A 19,850-nucleotide genomic window follows, 5' to 3' on the forward strand; every position below is an offset into this window, starting at 1 on the left:
AGAGTAAATTAATCAAGAGCACGTTGCTCAAAGGCCATATAAAAATTAGCAATGGGGGGGAGGGGTAGTGGTGAGCCCATGGCCGTACCTTCTTTTTGTAGGTAAAATTTATTTTGCTACGCAGAGTATTGTGCCATTGATTGGGACATTTGTGGAAAGGGCAGAAATATCAAAACTGACTAATAAATAATCTTTGCCGAGTGTTATGTTTTTAATTTTGTTTATGAAGTGTTGTGTGTTTTTTATATAGGAGGGGAAATGACCTACTGACTCCTTGAGTGTTGAAGCTAATTTCTTGGCTAGCTGATAATTAGGGCTGTATTTCCTCAACTATCAGCCGAAGCAGAACGTTATGCTTGTGTATCTTGGGAACACTATATATTCTGGGAGAACGGGCATAATGGGTATTAATTTTTTAACAGTGTCTGACGGCCAAGAGGTGACAGACTTAAGTTATTTCACAGTTTTTTCTTTATCCTGTTGGTCGGATTATAGTTCACAAGCTGATAGGTGCTGATGCAATTGTGGTTATATTATTAAAGGGAATATCATACTTTTCAAAATATTCTTGCACACATCTAAAAATTGTTTTGCCTTTGGAATCAGTTTTTAAAGAATGACAAAAAGGAATTCATCAATTACTGCTTTTTTTTTATGGGTACTGTAATACCTTACAAATGACATTAAAATATTTACACTTCCAAATGTTGGCTTGTCTTATTGCATAGCAAACAATCTCTTTCAGCTCTGAATTTATTGTTGTTTGGACATCATTTGTCATCTCAGCAATCTCCCATTGTACTGTATTATTACTAAGTGTAATCCTCCTTAAAACTGGATAACATCCTTTTTCATGACTCACTATTGCTGTTTTTATAGAGGGTAGAATTATTTCTTCACTAAGAGTATGTGGCTTTACTTTCTATGCCATTAGGAGAGCAATATCACATGATGCTTGTAGCCCAGCATTGGCTGCCTGTACTGTAGATAATTTTATAAAGGACATAAGCATTGTATAATTTAAAAATTTTTCTTTCATTTTCTTGAAATATCCAAGATCTGTAGCTTTTATCATTATGATGTTTTGTTAAAATGTTCTTTCATTTTTGCAAGTTTTATAGCATTGTTATTAAACGTTTTCTTATAAAAGACACATTGGTTAGGTTTCATTACTGGGTGAAGGCACAAACCCAAAATTTTAATATTCTATCAAATATCGACAACACTTTTTTTATGTGAGACATGATCATTAGGGGTTTTCGGTAAGAATTTATTTCAACACAACTCGAACTCTTGCTAAATTCGTTATTTTAATAAGAAACTATTACAGCAAAATGAATAATCTGCTCTCAAACACTGCAGAATGAAAATATCTAGGAATGGCACTGAAGTTTAATGACATCAGTGGCAGTAAAAGGAAACCGTGCACAACTATGCAAACAAAAATCTACTTGAATACACGAAAACAATTTACTTATGTTTTCAAGGGCACGTAGTTGATATGCTACCTTGTGCAAGAGGATAAGCCACTTTGCTGGCTGCCAAAGTTACAACTTCTTCCGTTTACTAATTCTAGATTTCTAGAATTACATTTTGAGGACATAATTTCTTTAAAGATTCCTAAAGTAATCCTTTCTTTTAGTGTTGCATGGTGATCAGCATTCATTTTGGAGATTATGGACTTTAAAACCGTGTTATAAATAACTATTTTTAATTTCCCGACGTTTCGACCTTCATATCAAGGTCATCATCTGGAGTATATACAAGGACAAGCTGAGTTACATTTCACAGAGTAAGCTAAAGAAACAATGATTTGATCACTGGTTATTCTACTTAACATGGGAGAAACATTCTTTCATATTGATAGTTTTCTTACAGTAACAATGATGTCCTGTTTTTAACATGACAATTGTTATATTAGATTTAAGATTCTGGATTATCTACAGTCTTGTTTATAGTTAGCTCTTAGGAAGAAAGGTTCCTTGGGAAGAATATGTGCCTTCCATATGCTTGGGATTTTTAGACCATCATTATTGTTCAGATTGGGGTGGTTGATAAGAATCTCACAGCTTCCTTAAATTTGCGTTCATACCATGTTTTGGTGTGATGTAAACAACTGGTGTTTTTCCAGTCAATTCTATGTAAAGTGTTCAGGGCATGATCAGAAAGGCCAGCTTCACCATAGTTATTATATTTAATGTGTCGTTTATGTTCCTTTTGTCTGATAGGAATTGTGCATCCTGTTTCCCTTATGTATGGCAGATTACAGGTGCAATAAATACGGTGACTGTGGTGCTGATCAACAGACCATCAATCATATTATCCAGGACTGTCCACTGTAGAGTTTTAAGGGCACATTGACGGACCTGTTCCAGGCTACCCCGAATGCAATCCAATGGATTAGAGACAATCTGAACTTAAATTTGTGATTTTTAGTGTATCTAGTTTTAGTATATATATATATATATATATATATATATATTCATTTTTTTTTTTTTGTTTGTTTTTATCTTTCTGTTTGCACAAATCCAACCCATACGAAATGTATGTATGTACCAGTAGAGATAGTATGGAATTATTAAAACTTTATATAACATGGCTAAATTAGTTAGTTCAGATAACAGAGCTCTCTCCACTGAACTTGATCACTTCACAAAACCTTCGTAGCCAATGGCTACAATTTCTACCATATCCAAAAAATAATACCCCCCCCCAACCCTACACACCCCTCTCCAGAACAGAGACTACACTAAAGCTATCATTATTCCATATTCTAGGTCACATCCAAAAAATTAATAAAAATCTTTAAAAAAAATTCAACCTTTCAACCACTTACAGATCATATAAAAATTAGCATCTCTTTATTTGTTCCTCCAAAGAATAGCCACAGTCCCTACACCTGCCAGTTGTTTATCAGGTACCTTGTAGTTGTAAACTGTCCTACTATGACCAAACTGGCAGGATAACCAACATTAATATAGCTGAACATAAGGACTACATCCATTTCCATCACTACAGCCACTCAGGACTTGCTGACTATTCTTTAGACACCTGCCATAGAATATGCTGGAAGAAAACCACTTTATTCCATTGCAGCAAATATAAATAGGAAAGAGTCTTTCTTAAATCTGCTTTGGCTGTGAGAAACGACCACAAATTTTGGAAGCCCAACAGCCAAGAGGTTCTCATCAGTATTTTTGGGATTCTAGTAGCTAATGAAAGTTAGGTTATATTTAGTAATGAAATTTTTTATTGGAAGAGGTTGCCTACTAATTGTTATTATTCTTTCATATTTAGACACCAACGCTGCAGTATTATTCTGGATACAAAGAAGAAGACTTAGAAAGCTTAAGTGATACTCTTAATACTTTGATTTCAACAAATCATAAAAATCTTCAGACCATCAGAACAAAGTATTCTCACGGGTAAGATTTATTTAGTTGGCTTGTGTTCATGTTGGGGGAGGGGAGGGATACAATAAATCTTCAGAAAATTACTTTTTCATGATATGCCATTCTGGTTATTCAGTAATAAAAATTGGTTAGTCGGTAGCTACTCTGCTATTACTAAAAGCAATTTATATGCTTCTTGGAAAGAAGTCAATGGATACCATAGTGTGAGGAACAAACAGCCATGGTGCCCACCTTAATAAGATGTAGGACCTCCTTTCACTGCAATGACTGCAGCAATCCTGTGAGACATAGTTTCCATAAGCATGTGATAGCAATCAATGGGAATTTTGGATCATTCTTTCTGTAGGCATGTAATGAAGTCCTGCACTGTGGGGGCAGATGTCCCTTGACCTCATCCACTGCTCCATTTCATTCCACAGATGTTCAGTAGGGTTGAGACCAGGACTCTGTGGGGGCTAGTCAAGTGTAGTGACATTAGTGTCTGCAAACTATGCAGTTACAGTGTGGTTTGTGGACACTTGCTGCAGTCATGTTCAGTGGTAGGTTCTGTAATAACTTATTGTGGTGGGTCGTTTTCTGCAGGTAGCACTCGCAGCTGACTCACTGTTTTTCCATTTCAGTATGGTATCACTGATTGTTTCATGGGATGGCCCAATTTATCAACAATTTGCCAAACAGATAGGCTTACAATGTGGCATCCTATCACAACACATCTTTCAAACTCTGTCAGTTCCCTTCTCACAGCGATTTCACCCGGACACAGTTGCACTGATTTGGGAGCATCGTATTTCCCGAATTTATACCAGCTACAAACAAGTAACTCATTATGTGGCATGATGCACCTTGCCCATGGGGCATCTGTTGCCTTCTTTTCAAACAGTGTATATATAAATAATATAAAAATAATACTTCTTCCATTTCTGTAATAACTTATTATATAATCTAGATTCACTCACTTTTTGCATTATTCAACTATTAGTATTAGAAAAGTTCATAACTTGTGCAGTCATCTCTCACTATAACAAGCCAAGCCCTCTTATAACAAATTTATGAGCATCAAACTACCAAAGAGTCTAACCCAAGGACAGGGATATGTGAACTATAACCTACGGCCTTTTTGCATACTTGATCAATTATGTTTCTTAATCATTTACAAATTACATTCTCAAACTGTGTGTTTTAATTAATCATTTCAAAAAGCATTTTTTAAAAGCACAGTGTTAAAAAAAAAAAATGACCGCTATTATCGATCTTTCCAGTATTCTATAGTTGGCTTTCATTTATCTATTGTTCAGTGGCTAGCGCATTGTCATATTATATTAATTTGTCGCTAGAGGCCTCCAGCATCTTTATCGTAATCAAGGCAACTTTGCACTGAGCAAATTGTGTGCTCAGTGCAAAGTTGCTTTGATTAAACTTGAAATTAATACCAAAGAAATTATAATTATTGGAAGAGTTTGGAATGCAAAGATTGTAAAGGGCACTGAAGGCCTGGAAAAAATAATGGGCAAATGGAAAAAACAGTTTAGTTTTGCACATGTTGCTATATTGAGGTGCTGTGTTTTTTGTTTAAATTTTATTTAATATCCAAGATATGCCAAATATGAAGAAAATAATAATTATGGAGGAGAATAGATTATTTCATGAAATATAGGAGCTGTAGTATTTCATGCTTGCAGTGAAAGATAAAGTGGTGTTTCATTAAGTGATACTTCATGATACTGTGTTTTCAACAGTGAAAAGATGCAGTGCTCATCAGCATTATGGCACACATATAGACCACAAATATGCAAAATCTATACTTATTAATATGAAGCTTCAAAAAAAAAAAAAAATCAATAACAACAATAATGAAATTATGTTATAAAGTAGCATATATACTTGAAGGAAAATGTAAGCATCAAATGTATTGATGTGGAAATCATAAAATTGTGCATTATTGAAGTTGTAGCATGCCTGGATTCAGATAAAGTTAAATACAAACAAGTTCCACTTTCCAAGATGAACTATAACCAAATGGCATGAATTTGCTGTCAATGTTACTGAACAGCTTCATTTTGTTGGAAGTTTTTTCACTTGGTTTAATTCTTTATCCACATCTCCTTGCAGACATGTATAATGCTATGTATTATGGAAAGGGTTACTACCCGGACCGGTTTCGACCTTTATTGAGGCCTCTTCAATAGGAGCCAGACCCAGAGGTAATACTAAGGTAGAAGTAAACAGAAGTCATATTTTTATATACGAGTTGCAGAAAGTTGTTGGAAGTTTTTTACTTGGTTATACTATAAATTAAAGATACCAAGAAATTATATACTAGGTTTAATCCTTTATCCAAGTGTAAGCAAACAAAGTTTGTGCCTGTAGAATTTTCAGGACTGGGACAACTCGTATAAGGAAATTAAGACTTCACATAACTTGCCTTAGATATACTTTTTTTCAATTACTCCAGATAAGTCCACTGATATAACTGACTCTTGGCACAAGTTTTGTTTTATATTCACATTATAACTGCAGATTTTCAGTGTTATGAGGAGCTACTAACTTTGGCTACTCTCATGAGAAGAACATGTAGAATTGACATTCTTAATATTTTTAAAGGTAAATGTCAGGAAGCAAAACTTAATTTCTGTAATTTAGCAAGAGTTTGTATAGATGATGCTCCTTCTGATAGGGAAACGTGAAGGGTTTCTTGCATTGCTACAAAATGAAATACAAAATTCCACTAACTTGATTTCATTTCATCATATATTATATCATCAGAATCTTTGTGGCAAACCTACTCTTTTAAAAAAACACATTAAGGAAAGTTATTGATATTGTTAATTATTCAAACAAATGCTTCAAAACAACTCCAACATTTCTTCATCAATTTAATGCACATTGCTTTAAATTAATGAAGAAAAGTTAAGTATGGATTTTCCATATCACTCTACCCTGGTTGTCACGGGGAAATGTTTTAGCACTACAAAAATAAATTTCAATTTTTTTTTTTTTTTTCATAGAAAAAAATAACCTTGTAAATTTTCTGAAGAGGATTTCTGAGGAAATATTGCATTTCTATGTGACTTAATGTCAAGACAAAACCAACTAAATGTCTACAAGGTAGAATTAAATGATCACGGAAATGATGATGAGGAGAGAATGATTTTGTGTTCATCTGGTGCAGACCCATCAAATGTCTGCAAAGATGTCTACACGTATAAGGCACTAGAGAAGGATAGAGATCTGCAAGTTGTGCAACTGTGGCATGCAGACAGGATTATACAAAAGAACATCCAGGTAGATAAGTACCAGATCGACATAATAGGGGTGACTGAAACAAAAAAGACCAAAACTGATGAGATCTTTCTGAGCAATAAATACAAAATGTTATATTCAGGCAATAACAATCAAGGAAAAGAAGGAGTAGCCATAGTATTCAACACAAAATACGAGGCTAATCTTCTTGAATGGCAGTCAGTCTCAAGTAGAGTAATGTGGGCAAATATGAGAATGGGGAACTGGACAATGAGACTTATTTGTGCCTATGGTCCCACAGAAGGTTCTACTAAGGTAGAAGTGGAGGAATTTTTTGAGGCTTTAGAAAAAGCAACTGACACAATGAAAAAGGAAAAGTTGGTCCTTGTTGGGGATCTAAATAGTAGAGTAGGAAATGATTGTGAGACATACAAAAATATTTTGGGAAAATTTGGAGAAAAGAGCAAAGCTAATAATAATGGCAAATATCTGTTGGATTTCTGCTCAGGACATGGACTGGTTATTACTAACACCATGTTCCAACATAAAAATGTGCACAAATTCACATGGAGAGAAGAGGCTAGGAATAAGAAAAGTCTCATTGACTATGTTATTGTTGATAGTGATGTTTTCTCCCTGGTGCAGGACACCAGAGTGTACAGAGGATTTGAAATTGGAAGTGATCACTATTTAGTCTTGAGCAGAATAAAATTAAATTTCATATTGAAAAGAATAACATGTAAGAAAGTTTTAAAGCGAATAAAAGTTGAGCAGCTCTCAGATGTAAACTGTAGACTAAAATACAGAAATATTATTGAAAAGAAAATGAAAGAGTTTGAGAACAGGAATCAAACCTTGGAGATTCAGTGGCAAACTCTGAAGGAAACATTGATTGATTCTGCCAGAGAGGCATGTGGTGAGGTTGTGTGCAAAGATAAAAAAATCAGAACTCCCTGGTGGACACAGGAAGTTAAAGAGGCAGTGAAGGAAAAGAAGAAAGCATATCAAAAGTTCCTGGCAAATAAGTCAGCTTTTACTCTTACAGAATACAGAGACAAATGTAAGAAAGCTAAACAGTGTGTAAAACTAGCTAAACAAAAGTCATGGGAGGACTTTGGCAAGAATATAGAAAATAAATATCAAGAAGGTGGCAAAATATTCTGGAGGTTGTTGAAGAAGCTTAGGAATGGAGGAAAGAGTACTGTAAAAGGAATTAGAGATGATAAAGGTGAAATGAAAACAGGAGAAAAAGATATCCTTGAAGTATGGAGTAATTACTTTGAAAAACTGCTAAATGAAACAAGCAGTGATGACAGCACAGTGATAAAAAACACTGACCAGGCATGCAATCAGGAATACATATCTATACTTGAAGTAGAAAAAGCCATCAAAGGCTTGAAATGTGGAAAGGCAGCAGGAGTAGATGATATTCGACCAGAAATGCTGAAGTATGGTGGTATAAGAGTCTTACAGTGGTTGCACTGCATAGTTCAGAAAGCCTGGACAGAGGGACGAATTCCCGATGATTGGAGTAGAGCTCTCATAGTACCCATATATAAAAAGGGAAATAAAACCGAATGTGAGAATTACAGAGGTATTTCCCTACTGAGTGTTCCTGGCAAGATCTATGCAAGTATACTTGAGAAACGGTTGAGAAGAATTGTGGAAGAAAAGCTTGGTGAAGAACAAGCTGGATTCAGGCCAAATAGAGGCTGTCAGGATCAGATCTTCACTTTACGACAAATAGTCGAGAAAGCATGGGAATATAACAAAGATCTGTATTTAAGTTTTGTCGATTTGGAAAAGGCATATGACAAGGTGCCAAGAGAGAATCTATTCAATACGCTGCAGTTATATGGTGTCAATGGGGCATTATATCAAGCAATACTTAGTTTTTATTTGAGTTGTGAGTCAGCAGTTAGAATTGAAGGAAGTACAGGAAGATGGTTTAATGTTAAATCTGGTGTGAGACAAGGATGTACATTATCCCCTCTGTTATTCATTATCTATATGGATCACATTATGAAGGAATGTGGTATTAAACCTGATATCAAAATTGGAGATGTTAATGTCAGCTCTTTGCTTTATGCGGATGATGTTATACTTCTAAATAAATCCGCTACAAGTCTGCAAGATTCTCTGACTAAATTGAATAGCTGTTGTAATAGATATGGTATGAAGGTCAGCAATAAAAAGACAAAGACAATGAAAATAGGCAGAATCATTGAAAATGTCAACTGTGTTGTGAATGGAGAACCTGTGGAACAAGTAAAACATTTCAGCTACTTAGGCACAATTTTTACTGAAGATGGTAAACTAAATATAGAAATAGACAACAGAATCAGCAAAGCTGGTATCGTGGGAAGTCAATTGAATAAATTCATATGGAATAAGAAAGAAATTAGTCGGAACACTAAATTAGCTGTATACAAGACTGTGTTCAAACCAATTTTAACTTATGGATCTGAGAGCTGGGTCAGAAGTAAAACACTTGACCAAAGACTAGAGACCGCAGATATGAGAGTCCTGAGAAAGATTAGAGGCGTGAACAGATGGCATCAATGGCAATATCATATTAAAAATGAGGATATTAGGAAAGAACTTGACATTGTCAGCATCCAGGAATGCGTTAGCAGAGCTAATCTCAGATGGTATGGTCACTTAAATAGAATGGGAGAGGAAAGATTAGCAAAACAAGTGTTCTCTGCCAGGTTGGCAGGAAAACGACCCAGAGGTAGACCAAGATATAGGTGGATTGATACGGTACAAAGTGCCTTAGACGATAGAAATATAAGATCTGATAATGTTGGAGTCTTGACAAGTAACAGACTGATTTGGAGGAAAATTGTAGATAGGAAGTTAGTAATGATGTAATTTTTTCATGTAGTACTGTCATATCCTGTACACCCCTTGAGGGTACATGGCAGGAATTTGATGATGATGATGATGATGAGGTATTATGTCTGTACACGAATGCTAGGAGTATCAGAAACAAAGGAGTAGAGTTTGTTGCTTTGGTCAATATGTTGGGACCTCAGATTGTAGGTATTAGTGACCCTGGCTGTCAGGATCAGACATACTAATTGGTATCTAGTGTAATGGGTATAGTATTTTTAGGAAGGATAGGAGAGGAGGGGAATGCTGCTAATGATATTGGATGACTTGAATCCAGTTAGAGATGAGACTTATGATTGTAGTACTACTACTACTAACAGTATTTCAAGTGGCAGTGAGTTTGAAGCCATCTGGTGTGAAGTGGAATCTAACAAGATCAATTACCGTATTTGCCGGCGTATAAGACGCACCCCCTTTTTTGTACACATTTTTTAAAAAAAAAACTTTATTACTGAATATTATAATGAATTTACAGTATTTCAAATATAAAGTAATAAGTAGGTCTACTTTCAACAAAAATGTTATATTCAGGAAATGACAAACAAGGAAAAGAAGAAATAGCCATAGTATTCAACACAAAATATGAGGCTCATCTTCTTGAATGGCAGTCAGTCTCAAGTAGAGTAATGTGGGCAAATATGAGAATGGGGAACTGGACAATGAGACTTATTTGTGCCTATGGTCCCACAGAAGGTTCTACTAAGGTAGAAGTGGAGGAATTTTTTCATGCTTTAGAAAAAGCAACTAACACAATGAAATAGGAAAAGTTGGTCCTTGTTGGTGATCTGAATAGCAGAGTAGGAAATGATTGTGAGACATACAAAAATATTTTGGGAAAATTTGGAGAAAAGAGCAAAGCTAATAATAATGGCAAATACCTGTTGGATTTCTGCTCAGGACATGGACTGGTTATTACTAACACCATGTTCCAACATAAAAATGTGCACAAATTCACATGGAGAGAAGAGGCAAGGAATAAGAAACGTCTCATTGACTATGTTATTGTTGATAGTGATGTTTTCTCCCTGGTGCAGGACACCAGAGTGTACAGAGGATTTGAAATTGGAAGCTATCACTATTTAGTCTTGAGCAGGATAAAATTGAATTTCATATTGAAAAGAATAACATGTAAGAAAGTTTTAAAGCGGATAAAAGTTGAGCAGCTCTCAGATGTGAACTGTAGACTAAAATACACAAAGATTATTGAAGAAAAAATGAAAGAGTTTGAGAACAGGAATCAAACCTTGGAGATTCAGTGGCAAACTCTGGAGGAAACATTAATTGATTCTGCCAGAGAGGCATGTGGTGAAGTTGTCTGCAAGGATAAAAAAATCAGAACTCCCTGGTGGACACAGGAAGTTAAAGAGGCAGTGAAGGAAAAGAAGTAAGCATATCAAAAGTTCCTGTCAAATAAGTAAGCTTGTGCTCTTAGAGAATACAGAGACAAATGCAAGAATGCTAAACACTGTGTAAAACTAGCTAAAAAAAAAGTCATGGGAGGACTTTGGCAAGAATATAGAACATAAATACCAAGAAGGTGGCAAAATATTCTGAGGTTGTTGAAGAAGCTTAGGAATGGAGGAAAGAGTGCTGTAAATGGAGTTAGAGATGATAAAGGTGACATGAAAACGGGAGAAAAAGATATCCTTGAAGTATGGAGTAATTACTTTGAAAAATTGCTAAATGAAACAAGCAGTGATGACAGCACAGTGATAAAAAACACTGACCAGGCATGCAGTCAGGAATACATATCCATACTTGAAGTAGAAAAAGCCATCAAAGGCATGAAATGTGGAAAGCCAGCAGGAGTAGATGATATTCGGCCAGAAATGCTGAAGTATGGTGGTTTAAGAGTCTTACATTGGCTGCACTGCATGGTTCAGAAAGCCTGGACAGAGGGACGAATTCCCGATGATTGGAGTAGAGCTCTCATAGTACCCATATATATAAAGGAAAATGAAACTGAATGTGAGAATTACAGAGGTATTTCCATACTGAGTGTTCCTGGCAAGATCTATGCAAGTATACTTGAGAAGCAGTTGAGAAGAATTGTGGATGAAAAGCTTGGTGAAGAACAATATAGAACATAAAACAATAAAGAACATAATAATATTATAAATTTTTGGTGATCAGAATGGATATATCAGTGAAAATCAGCACAAATTAATTTAATGATGGTTTAATTGATGTTTAATTAATTATTGATTAATACATTACAAAATAATAAATGTGTTCCGTGAAAATTTCAAGATTTGTGAAGTGTTCTGTCATAGAAAAAGTTTGAGAAACCTGGTTTAACCACCTTACCGGCCCTTATGGATCAAATATGCATACGCTTCGTATCCATCATATATTTCATTGTTATAACAATGGTATTACAATTTTAATAAGCGCATCCATGATAACGTGAACGTCTATAGACGTCTTGGCCGGTAGCGTGGTTAAACAATACTTAAATGATGCAATATCCAGCTTTCTTCTACATGAATACAGCAAATCATAGAAATCCAAAATCTTCCAATCCATGAAGACATCCCATCCCTAGAAATAAACAGGCTAAAGTCAAGGCACTCTCCAATATTAACAGCAAAAAATCTTGCAGAAACAAGTTTCAACAGGAATCTTCCATGAATTAGTGGACCCAACACAGATACCTTTTGGGTTTTGACCTACCTCAGAAAACTTGGTCTGCCCTTAACCGAATCCACACCAACCATGGCAGATGTGCAGACCACCTTTACAAATGTGGCATGATTGCCTCACCCAGGTGCAACTGTGGATCACCCTGCCAGACAATTAATCATATTACAGCAGAATGTGTCCAATGTGCATACAGTGGAAACCTCTCAGACTTCATCCATGCTACACCAAGTGCAGTTGACTGGATAATCAACCTAGACATTCAGTTGTAGCCTATTCTTGAGTGTCTCTTTTATGACTGTATTATGTCTTATTATTGTACATATATATTAAGGAGTAATGTAATGTAACTTTTCATGTGTGAGCCATATGCTAAATAAATAAAAGTGATTAAAAGAGATGGTGATGTTTGGGTAGTTGATGCCCAGGTGGTGGGAACAGGGCATCCACTAGTCTATAGCCATAATAATAAGGTAAACTGTTATGAGAATAACCAAGATCTAGTTAGTAAGATACGGGAGGAGCATGGGACAATTCTGAGGCTTACCAGCACCACCATCTCTTTACATGCCATATGGAGTGCAGATGGCTATAAGGACTTAAAATAGCTTGGACTTACGCAGAAGGATATAAAAGTTCTTTCTTTGAGTGCCCCACAGGGCACACTGGTGGCATGGCGTTGCCACCAGAGAACGACTACAATGATAACTAGAACAGGCATAGGGTAAAACACTTGTAAAGCTTAGGGCTATATCAAGTCTGGACGCAATGTAACCAGTACAAAGATTAATAATAATAAAAAAATAGCCAGTGGTGTACAACAAGGATCAGTGCTTGGTCCATTGTTATTGAATCTGTACTTTAATGATATTGGGAAGGATTTGACAAGCGACATAAAACTATTTGCTGATGATACAAAGATAGGTAGGGTAATCAGGAATGCTGTTGATATGCAGTACTTGCAGAATGATTTGAATAGGCTGGAATTGTGGGCATGGAAAAATGGATGTCAGTCATTCAATTTGGCGTGATTAGATATCCAATGTTATATTATATTGGTGGAATTATGCTAGAAGAAACTGATGATGCTACTTGGAGTGTTAGTAGATAGGAAGTTGAAGTTCAGGGGCCATGTAGCAATGATTGCAAATACAACTCAAAAGATAATTGCAATGCTGAAACAAATGTTCACATGTAAACATAAGAATGCATAAAAATGTTATATGTCAATTATGTCAACTGCAGCATTTGTTAAAATTATGTATATTTCACTATCCTGCTTTGACTTTGTCTTTATCTCTAGTTAACCTTTGTTATTATGGTTGGCCATCTTGACTTATGACTACCTCCATGTTTATACGTATCCTATGTCTTATCTCTCACTCTGTATAGTGTAGCAAATTTATTTATCGACTGTGCCAGCTAGACTGCATATTGAGAATAAGAGCAAGATGTTATTCAAAGACAATACAGGTATCTGAAATCGTATTCGCATTCCCTGCTTTAACATATTTTATCCTTTAGTCAGTCATGGCAATTAAGTAACAATCGTACATATAACTCGCACACAGGTTAGAATTTTTTTGGAGATAATGCATTGACACTTCACAGTTCAGTATGTAGTTTACAAACCATTAAAACACAAAGAATATTTACAGTGTACACACTAGATAGATTCCTTATTCTCCTAAACTTTAGATCCGAGTTATCATAGGACTTAAACTTAAGTGAAGGAGATGTATGAGGGAACAGAAGCTCAGGTCAGGTCTAGTGTCAGCATGACAGAAGGGTTCCCTATTGTCGTAGGGATACACCAAGGGTCAGCTCTGAGCCCCTACCTCTTTGACCTGGTCATGGATGTACTAGTGAGGATGTCAAGAAGGAGGCACCATGGAGCATGCTGTTTGCCGATGACATTGTTCTATGCGAATCATCCCGAGAGAAGTTTGAAAATATCCTGGAAGAGTGGAGAAAAGCATTGGAGGAGAGCGGCATGAGAATTAACCGGGTGAAGACTGAATATATGTCAACGGGGAGTGACGAGGATATCATCATACGACTCCGGGGTGAAAGGCTAATTTCAGGGAAGAAATTCAAGTACCTTGGGTCGGTTGTCGAGAGGAATGGTGACCTGGATGAGGAAATACAGCACCGAATAACATGCGGTTGGAAAGGAAAGCTCTATAAGATGGTGGTGAGGCCGGCGATGCTCCATGGTGTGGAGCCGTGGCCTATAACCAAGGCACAGGAGAGGAAGATGGAGGTAGCGGAGATGCAGATGTTGAGATGGATGAGTGGTGTGACAAAGAAGGACAGGATAAGGAATGACTACATCAGAGGGACAGTTAAGGTGGGACCAGTTGGCAAGAAGATACAAGAAAGTAGGCTGAGGTGGTTTGGACATGTTGAGAGGAAGGGTGAGGAGTATGTTGGTAAACGAGTGGAGTATATGGAGTTGGAGGGAAGGAGGAAAAGAGGCAGGCCCAAGCTCAGGTGGAGGGATAAGATGACAGAGGATCTTAGGGAGAAAGGATGGAGTCCGAAGGATGCCCTGGACTGGAGAACTTGGAAGAGGAAGGTTAAAGATTGGTGCGCCGACCCCGTTTAACATGGGATAAGGCAGCGTGAAAGAAGATACAAGTTACTTACAAGTTTTCTTTTCACAAACAATTTGATTAATGTTCCTGTGGAACATTAATCAAATGTTCCACAGGAATCTTCCTATCCTTTCTTTCACTCACTGTGTTGCTGTTTTCCTTCCTAACATCTTGACACAATGTCTCCCTCATATTGGCACACATAGACGATAGCCAGAGCTTCTCTTTCTTTTCCCGACCATGAATGACCAGAGTCTTCGGATAAGAGAATGCTTTGAGAACTCTGAAGATGGACCAACAATGCTTCTCTTTCTTATCCTGACCAAGCATAGCAGTGATCACAGGCAAGAGTAAGCATTTAGAACCTGGGATAAATTTGCTTACTGATGAGGTGCCTTATATATAAAGGAAGCCTAGGCTTCCTTTGTTTTCATATTCATGCGTTTTTCAAACTTGTCACTTGTTACCCTTAGGTGTGTTGATGTCATCTTCGCTCACTTTTTCAAATTCTTTGTCCTTGGCACTTGTTGAACTTTTAATGTGATGACATCGTTCTTTGCAAGTCTCTAACTTTTCTCTTATGCTAATCCTCTTTGTTCTTTACTAATCTTACCATAATTTTGCTGACTCATGTGCCAAATTACAGTATCAAAGGAAATTTCTTTTTGCTGAACACAATAACTTGTGAGATAATATTTCATTGAACATTTTACAAATCTTTTTGTGCATTTCCTGAATTAAAACCATCGTAAAACCGAACATGATAAGTTATGAAATTACTTATCATGAGATATTTTACAAATGTCATTTTGCCTCTTTACAAGGCCTTGATAGGACCTCACTTGGACTATCGTGTGCAGGTCGGTTTCCATGGTGATTCTGATATGACTTGTGTTTCAGACTCGTTAATCAAAGAATACACTGACAGGTTTAAAGATTTTGAGAAAAATATGATCTCACACTAAAATTGACTTTCCAACCACATCTGGATAAATAAATTAACATAAAGCTTGTATTCCTAGAATATAATAAAATTATGTTTTATTAACTGTTGAGATGTTTAATTTGTAGAACTACATTCTTGAATTATTAATTTTTTTTTGTAAATTAAAAAACTATTTTGAGAGTTTTTAATAGATTTTTAATGTTGCTATATCAATATTCATGCCATATGCATTTGACCTCTTTATAATTTTAGTAAAATTTATATATGTAGTGTGCAGCCTTATGAGGAAATGATATGTGACCTTCCAATGCCTAAAGGTTTCCCACCTCTGGTCTAACCCAAAGCATAAATGTTATGTTAAACAAAATTCACTATAATGAAAGTTAACTGTATTTTCAAAATAATTTTTTTCCCCACGAAGTGAATGTAAAAGAAAAGGAGTGAGAGAGAGAGATTGAACATGCTGATGTCCTTGTTGAAATATCAGAGTCAGTAATCTTTGGAAACAAGTTTTGAACAATCTTCTTCACCAAGTATAGAGGCTAGCTGATTATGACAAGGTGTAGGTACAATTTATGAGTATTGCTGAGGAAGATGCTATTAGGACGAGAAGACTTTTTTGGAATTTAAGTTATTCATGATGTCTTTCTGGTGAAAAGCACTGGATGTAGTAGATATCTGCAGATATTGGAGAAGGATAATGATGGGAGATAAACATTTTTTCTAGATGATGTGTTAATACCTTCTAAATAAATAATAATAAAAATTGCACTTAGCAGCCTTTGTGTGGGGAAGGCATAAGGTATGGAGTCAGATTTGCATCTTTCTTAAAGAGTTTAACAAGTGAAGAAAATTGTTATTGAAGAATTGTTGGTTTTGTTTGCTCCTTCTTCTTTCAGAATAAGTATTTAATTTTCTTTATGCTAGGGTTAAGGCCATTTTTCTATGTAAATTTTCTCTTTTAATGAATCTCATCAGAGGTTGTAAACATATTGTGCTGTAGCGGACTAAGATTAGATATTCATGAACTCTTCTCTAGAGACCAAACACAGAACTTTATTTATTCAAGTCTTTTTTACAGTAATTTTTTTCATTTACCACCTAAATTTTAGGCATAGAAAAGAAAATACTTGTGATACAAATATTCCAATTTCATTACAAAAGTTTAGGTCACTCATAATGAAGACTTAATTTATGGAAAATACTGATCAGCTTGTGCACTAAGAAAGATTAAATTTGTTATTTTGAAAAGTAACAAAGTGAACTCATCTAGTTTTAAATTTGTTCACATATTGAACTTTTTTGAAGATATTTTAACTGAGAGAGTGTGAAAGTGTATTCCTTTAGGATGTAAATTTTGTAAATATACATGTATACGTACATTTCTTTTGACATATTAATTCACCCTTTTTTTTTTTTTAACAGTTCTCATTACAAACAACAAAGACAAGCAGGTTAATAGTTCTTTCTATAAGGATTTAATTTTGTTTTTGCTAAAAGTAAACTATTGTAAGTACTGAAGAATAATATATATATATATATATATATATATATTACTTTGTGGCCACAAGACATTTCAGACAACATGAAAGACAAATAGAGAAGTGAAGGCAGGATCCTGCTGTCCTTACTAGCACCTATGCATGTGGTGATGGTATCTTGCTGAAGGTCTCAATATGATTTTGTATTTCCATTTTCAAATTTCCATAGTTTTTGCTATGATTCATGTCAACATTTCTTGAACAAAAATTATGTATAAACTGGAATGCAAATAAATAATTTAGTGACTAAAATTAATTATTTACAAACAAATAAATGACTAACTTAAGCTAGCATTTTCAGAGGCACTTTAACAGTCACACTCAGTGAAATCACCTTTTGCTGTTTCCAGGAACTTTCTGATTTAAACTGGGATTTGTGAAGTAGCCTGGCTTTCTTCCATTTGATGAAATGGCCATTTGAAACCATGTCCAGATTAAATACATTTTTATCTGCATATACCAAGTCTATAGAGGGTACCTAAGATTGACAAACCTGGAGGCACCATTCTCTGAACACTTGGCACTCAAGCTCTACAAGCACATCAGCTAGACAGATACTATTGATGTGTTGTCCATTTTTACAAATGTTCCAGCAGACAATACACTAGTGTTGGATCCTACTTCTTCTTAATCTATACTTTGGATCTGACATGATTACTATTACGATGTCCTTAACTAATTGATAAGTTGTAAGTTGATTTCTAATTCAAATATAAAGAAAATATTTATTTAAAGACTGCGCCACGTTATATCTGAATTAGCTCAAGAATTGAAGATAAACCAACTCTCAACTACCCCTCCCTTATATGTTGTTATACTGGCCGAGTATATTTGACTTACTTAATTCACCCGCTTTGGTTCGAATATTTTATGAATGGTGCAGTAAAAGAGATTCAGGCAAAATACAACTTTTGATTAACAAAAACAAACATTTAATTTTAAAATCACAAATTTTACACATAAGATCAAATCACTAATTAAATTATTATAAACACTTCAGCCTTTCTCATAATACTGTCATAGAAACTCAGACAATGGAAATCTGTTATCTATAATACAGTCTTCTCACAGTTCCTTAAGTTCCAAATACAATAAAATCACAGTAACACCTCTTTACAAACAAACACTTTTAAATTTACACATCAGCTAATTTCCGAAATAGTTACTGTTAGTATAGGGAAATTCTAGGATGAAACTCACACACTTCTCCGTATAGGAATATTAATGGTTGGAATAATCTTACCAATAATCTTCTATCTTCATCTGCTTATATATACACTTTTTATAACTGTAAACACTTTAAACAGTAAACGGCACTCGTTAAATTAATTCTTCTAAGCAATAACTGAATTAATCATCGGTCACAATACACATAAACAAACGTTGTTGCATAAAGTACTACTGATCACTCATGAAATAAGGCAACACACACAATAATTCTTAACTTGAGGTTTTATATGCACAGTTGTTCATTCTTCTGTCATTCAATTAATTCTTTAGGCACTATAAATCTAATCACAGCTAACGGTAAACTTCAATTTTACAGCCTCTACTTTTCTCTAATAACTCTGTGCTTTGCTTCAAGGTTCCGTATGTCCTTGAAAGGTCGGCCCTGAAATTGAATCTCAACTCAAATATCGCTAGTCTATTTAGTAGTCACTCAGCTGTCTTCCCTAGCTATAATTGTTATTCTACAACTTATTAGCTAACCGCCTCTCGACTAGTAGACTTTATTTAGCTGCTTGAGTGACTTGTCGACTCGCTATTATCGCACTGTGATTGCCGAATGCTCCGATTCCAACCTAATGCCAATCCTCTTCTTTCTCTCTCTAATCTATCTCTTAATTAATTCATAATTTCAGCGTTCATCGCTTATATATCTCCATTCTTCCTGCCTAAATTGTTCTCATGAATTCTTTGACTAAAACTCTTTTCAATAAACCTTCTCCTCATGTGGTGTTCCAAAAACGTGCTCACTCACTTACATACGTTTCTATGACAACCAAAACAAAACATAATAAAATTGAGCTATTACACGACGTTAAACTTCTACAAACAGGAATAAATAGAGAATATTTACATTTCAATTAATGCGCAGTTAAATTATCAAATACAAGTTCTTATAATATTAACATAGTAATAATTAAAATAGCTTAATAATATTTAATACAGTATTTTCATTATTAATACACATATCTTTGATTAAATAATTAGATATTGAAAAAATTAAAGTATTTATATGAATATTAAATTGTAAAATAAGTTGTTTACATTAAATATTATTTACAAGTCTAGCCTTTGTGATGGAAGATCATGTTGGATTCTGAAGCAAATAATAATTACTGTAATCTCTACATAAGGGGTGCTTAAGGGTCAAAGCTGTATAACTGAGAGGAGACCTCCACATAGCCTTTAAAGGAATGCGGAGAACGGACCAGGGCTTCTGACCTAATGTCCAATCCTCACCTTCTCGTGGTGCACCCTGTTGGGTATCTACTTGGATACTGAACGAACGAGGATGGGCTGGCAATTTGGGATTTAGCCGAACAAATTGTATTCTTATTGGTTAAACCAAAAT

The 19,850-nt window shown here is 35.2% G+C and overlaps 1 protein-coding gene across 2 annotated transcripts in view; it reads left to right on the top strand.

The window, feature by feature from the left end:
* The window catches only part of CycB3 (cyclin B3), a 144,669-nt gene that overhangs the window by 107,026 nt on the left and 17,793 nt on the right, over positions 1–19,850 (top strand). For both annotated transcript variants that reach the window (XM_090412181.1, XM_090412183.1), the window contains exon 8: positions 3,298–3,425. In XM_090412181.1, coding sequence (XP_090268307.1) covers positions 3,298–3,425 — 128 coding nt within the window. The remainder of the gene's footprint in view (positions 1–3,297; positions 3,426–19,850) is intronic.

This window comes from Typopeltis vanoorti, chromosome 22 (genome assembly GCF_054136105.1).
Source record: "Typopeltis vanoorti isolate ZY-2024b chromosome 22, IOZ_Tvanoo_1.0, whole genome shotgun sequence".
In the NCBI taxonomy this organism is placed as follows: Eukaryota; Metazoa; Arthropoda; class Arachnida; order Uropygi; family Thelyphonidae; genus Typopeltis; species Typopeltis vanoorti.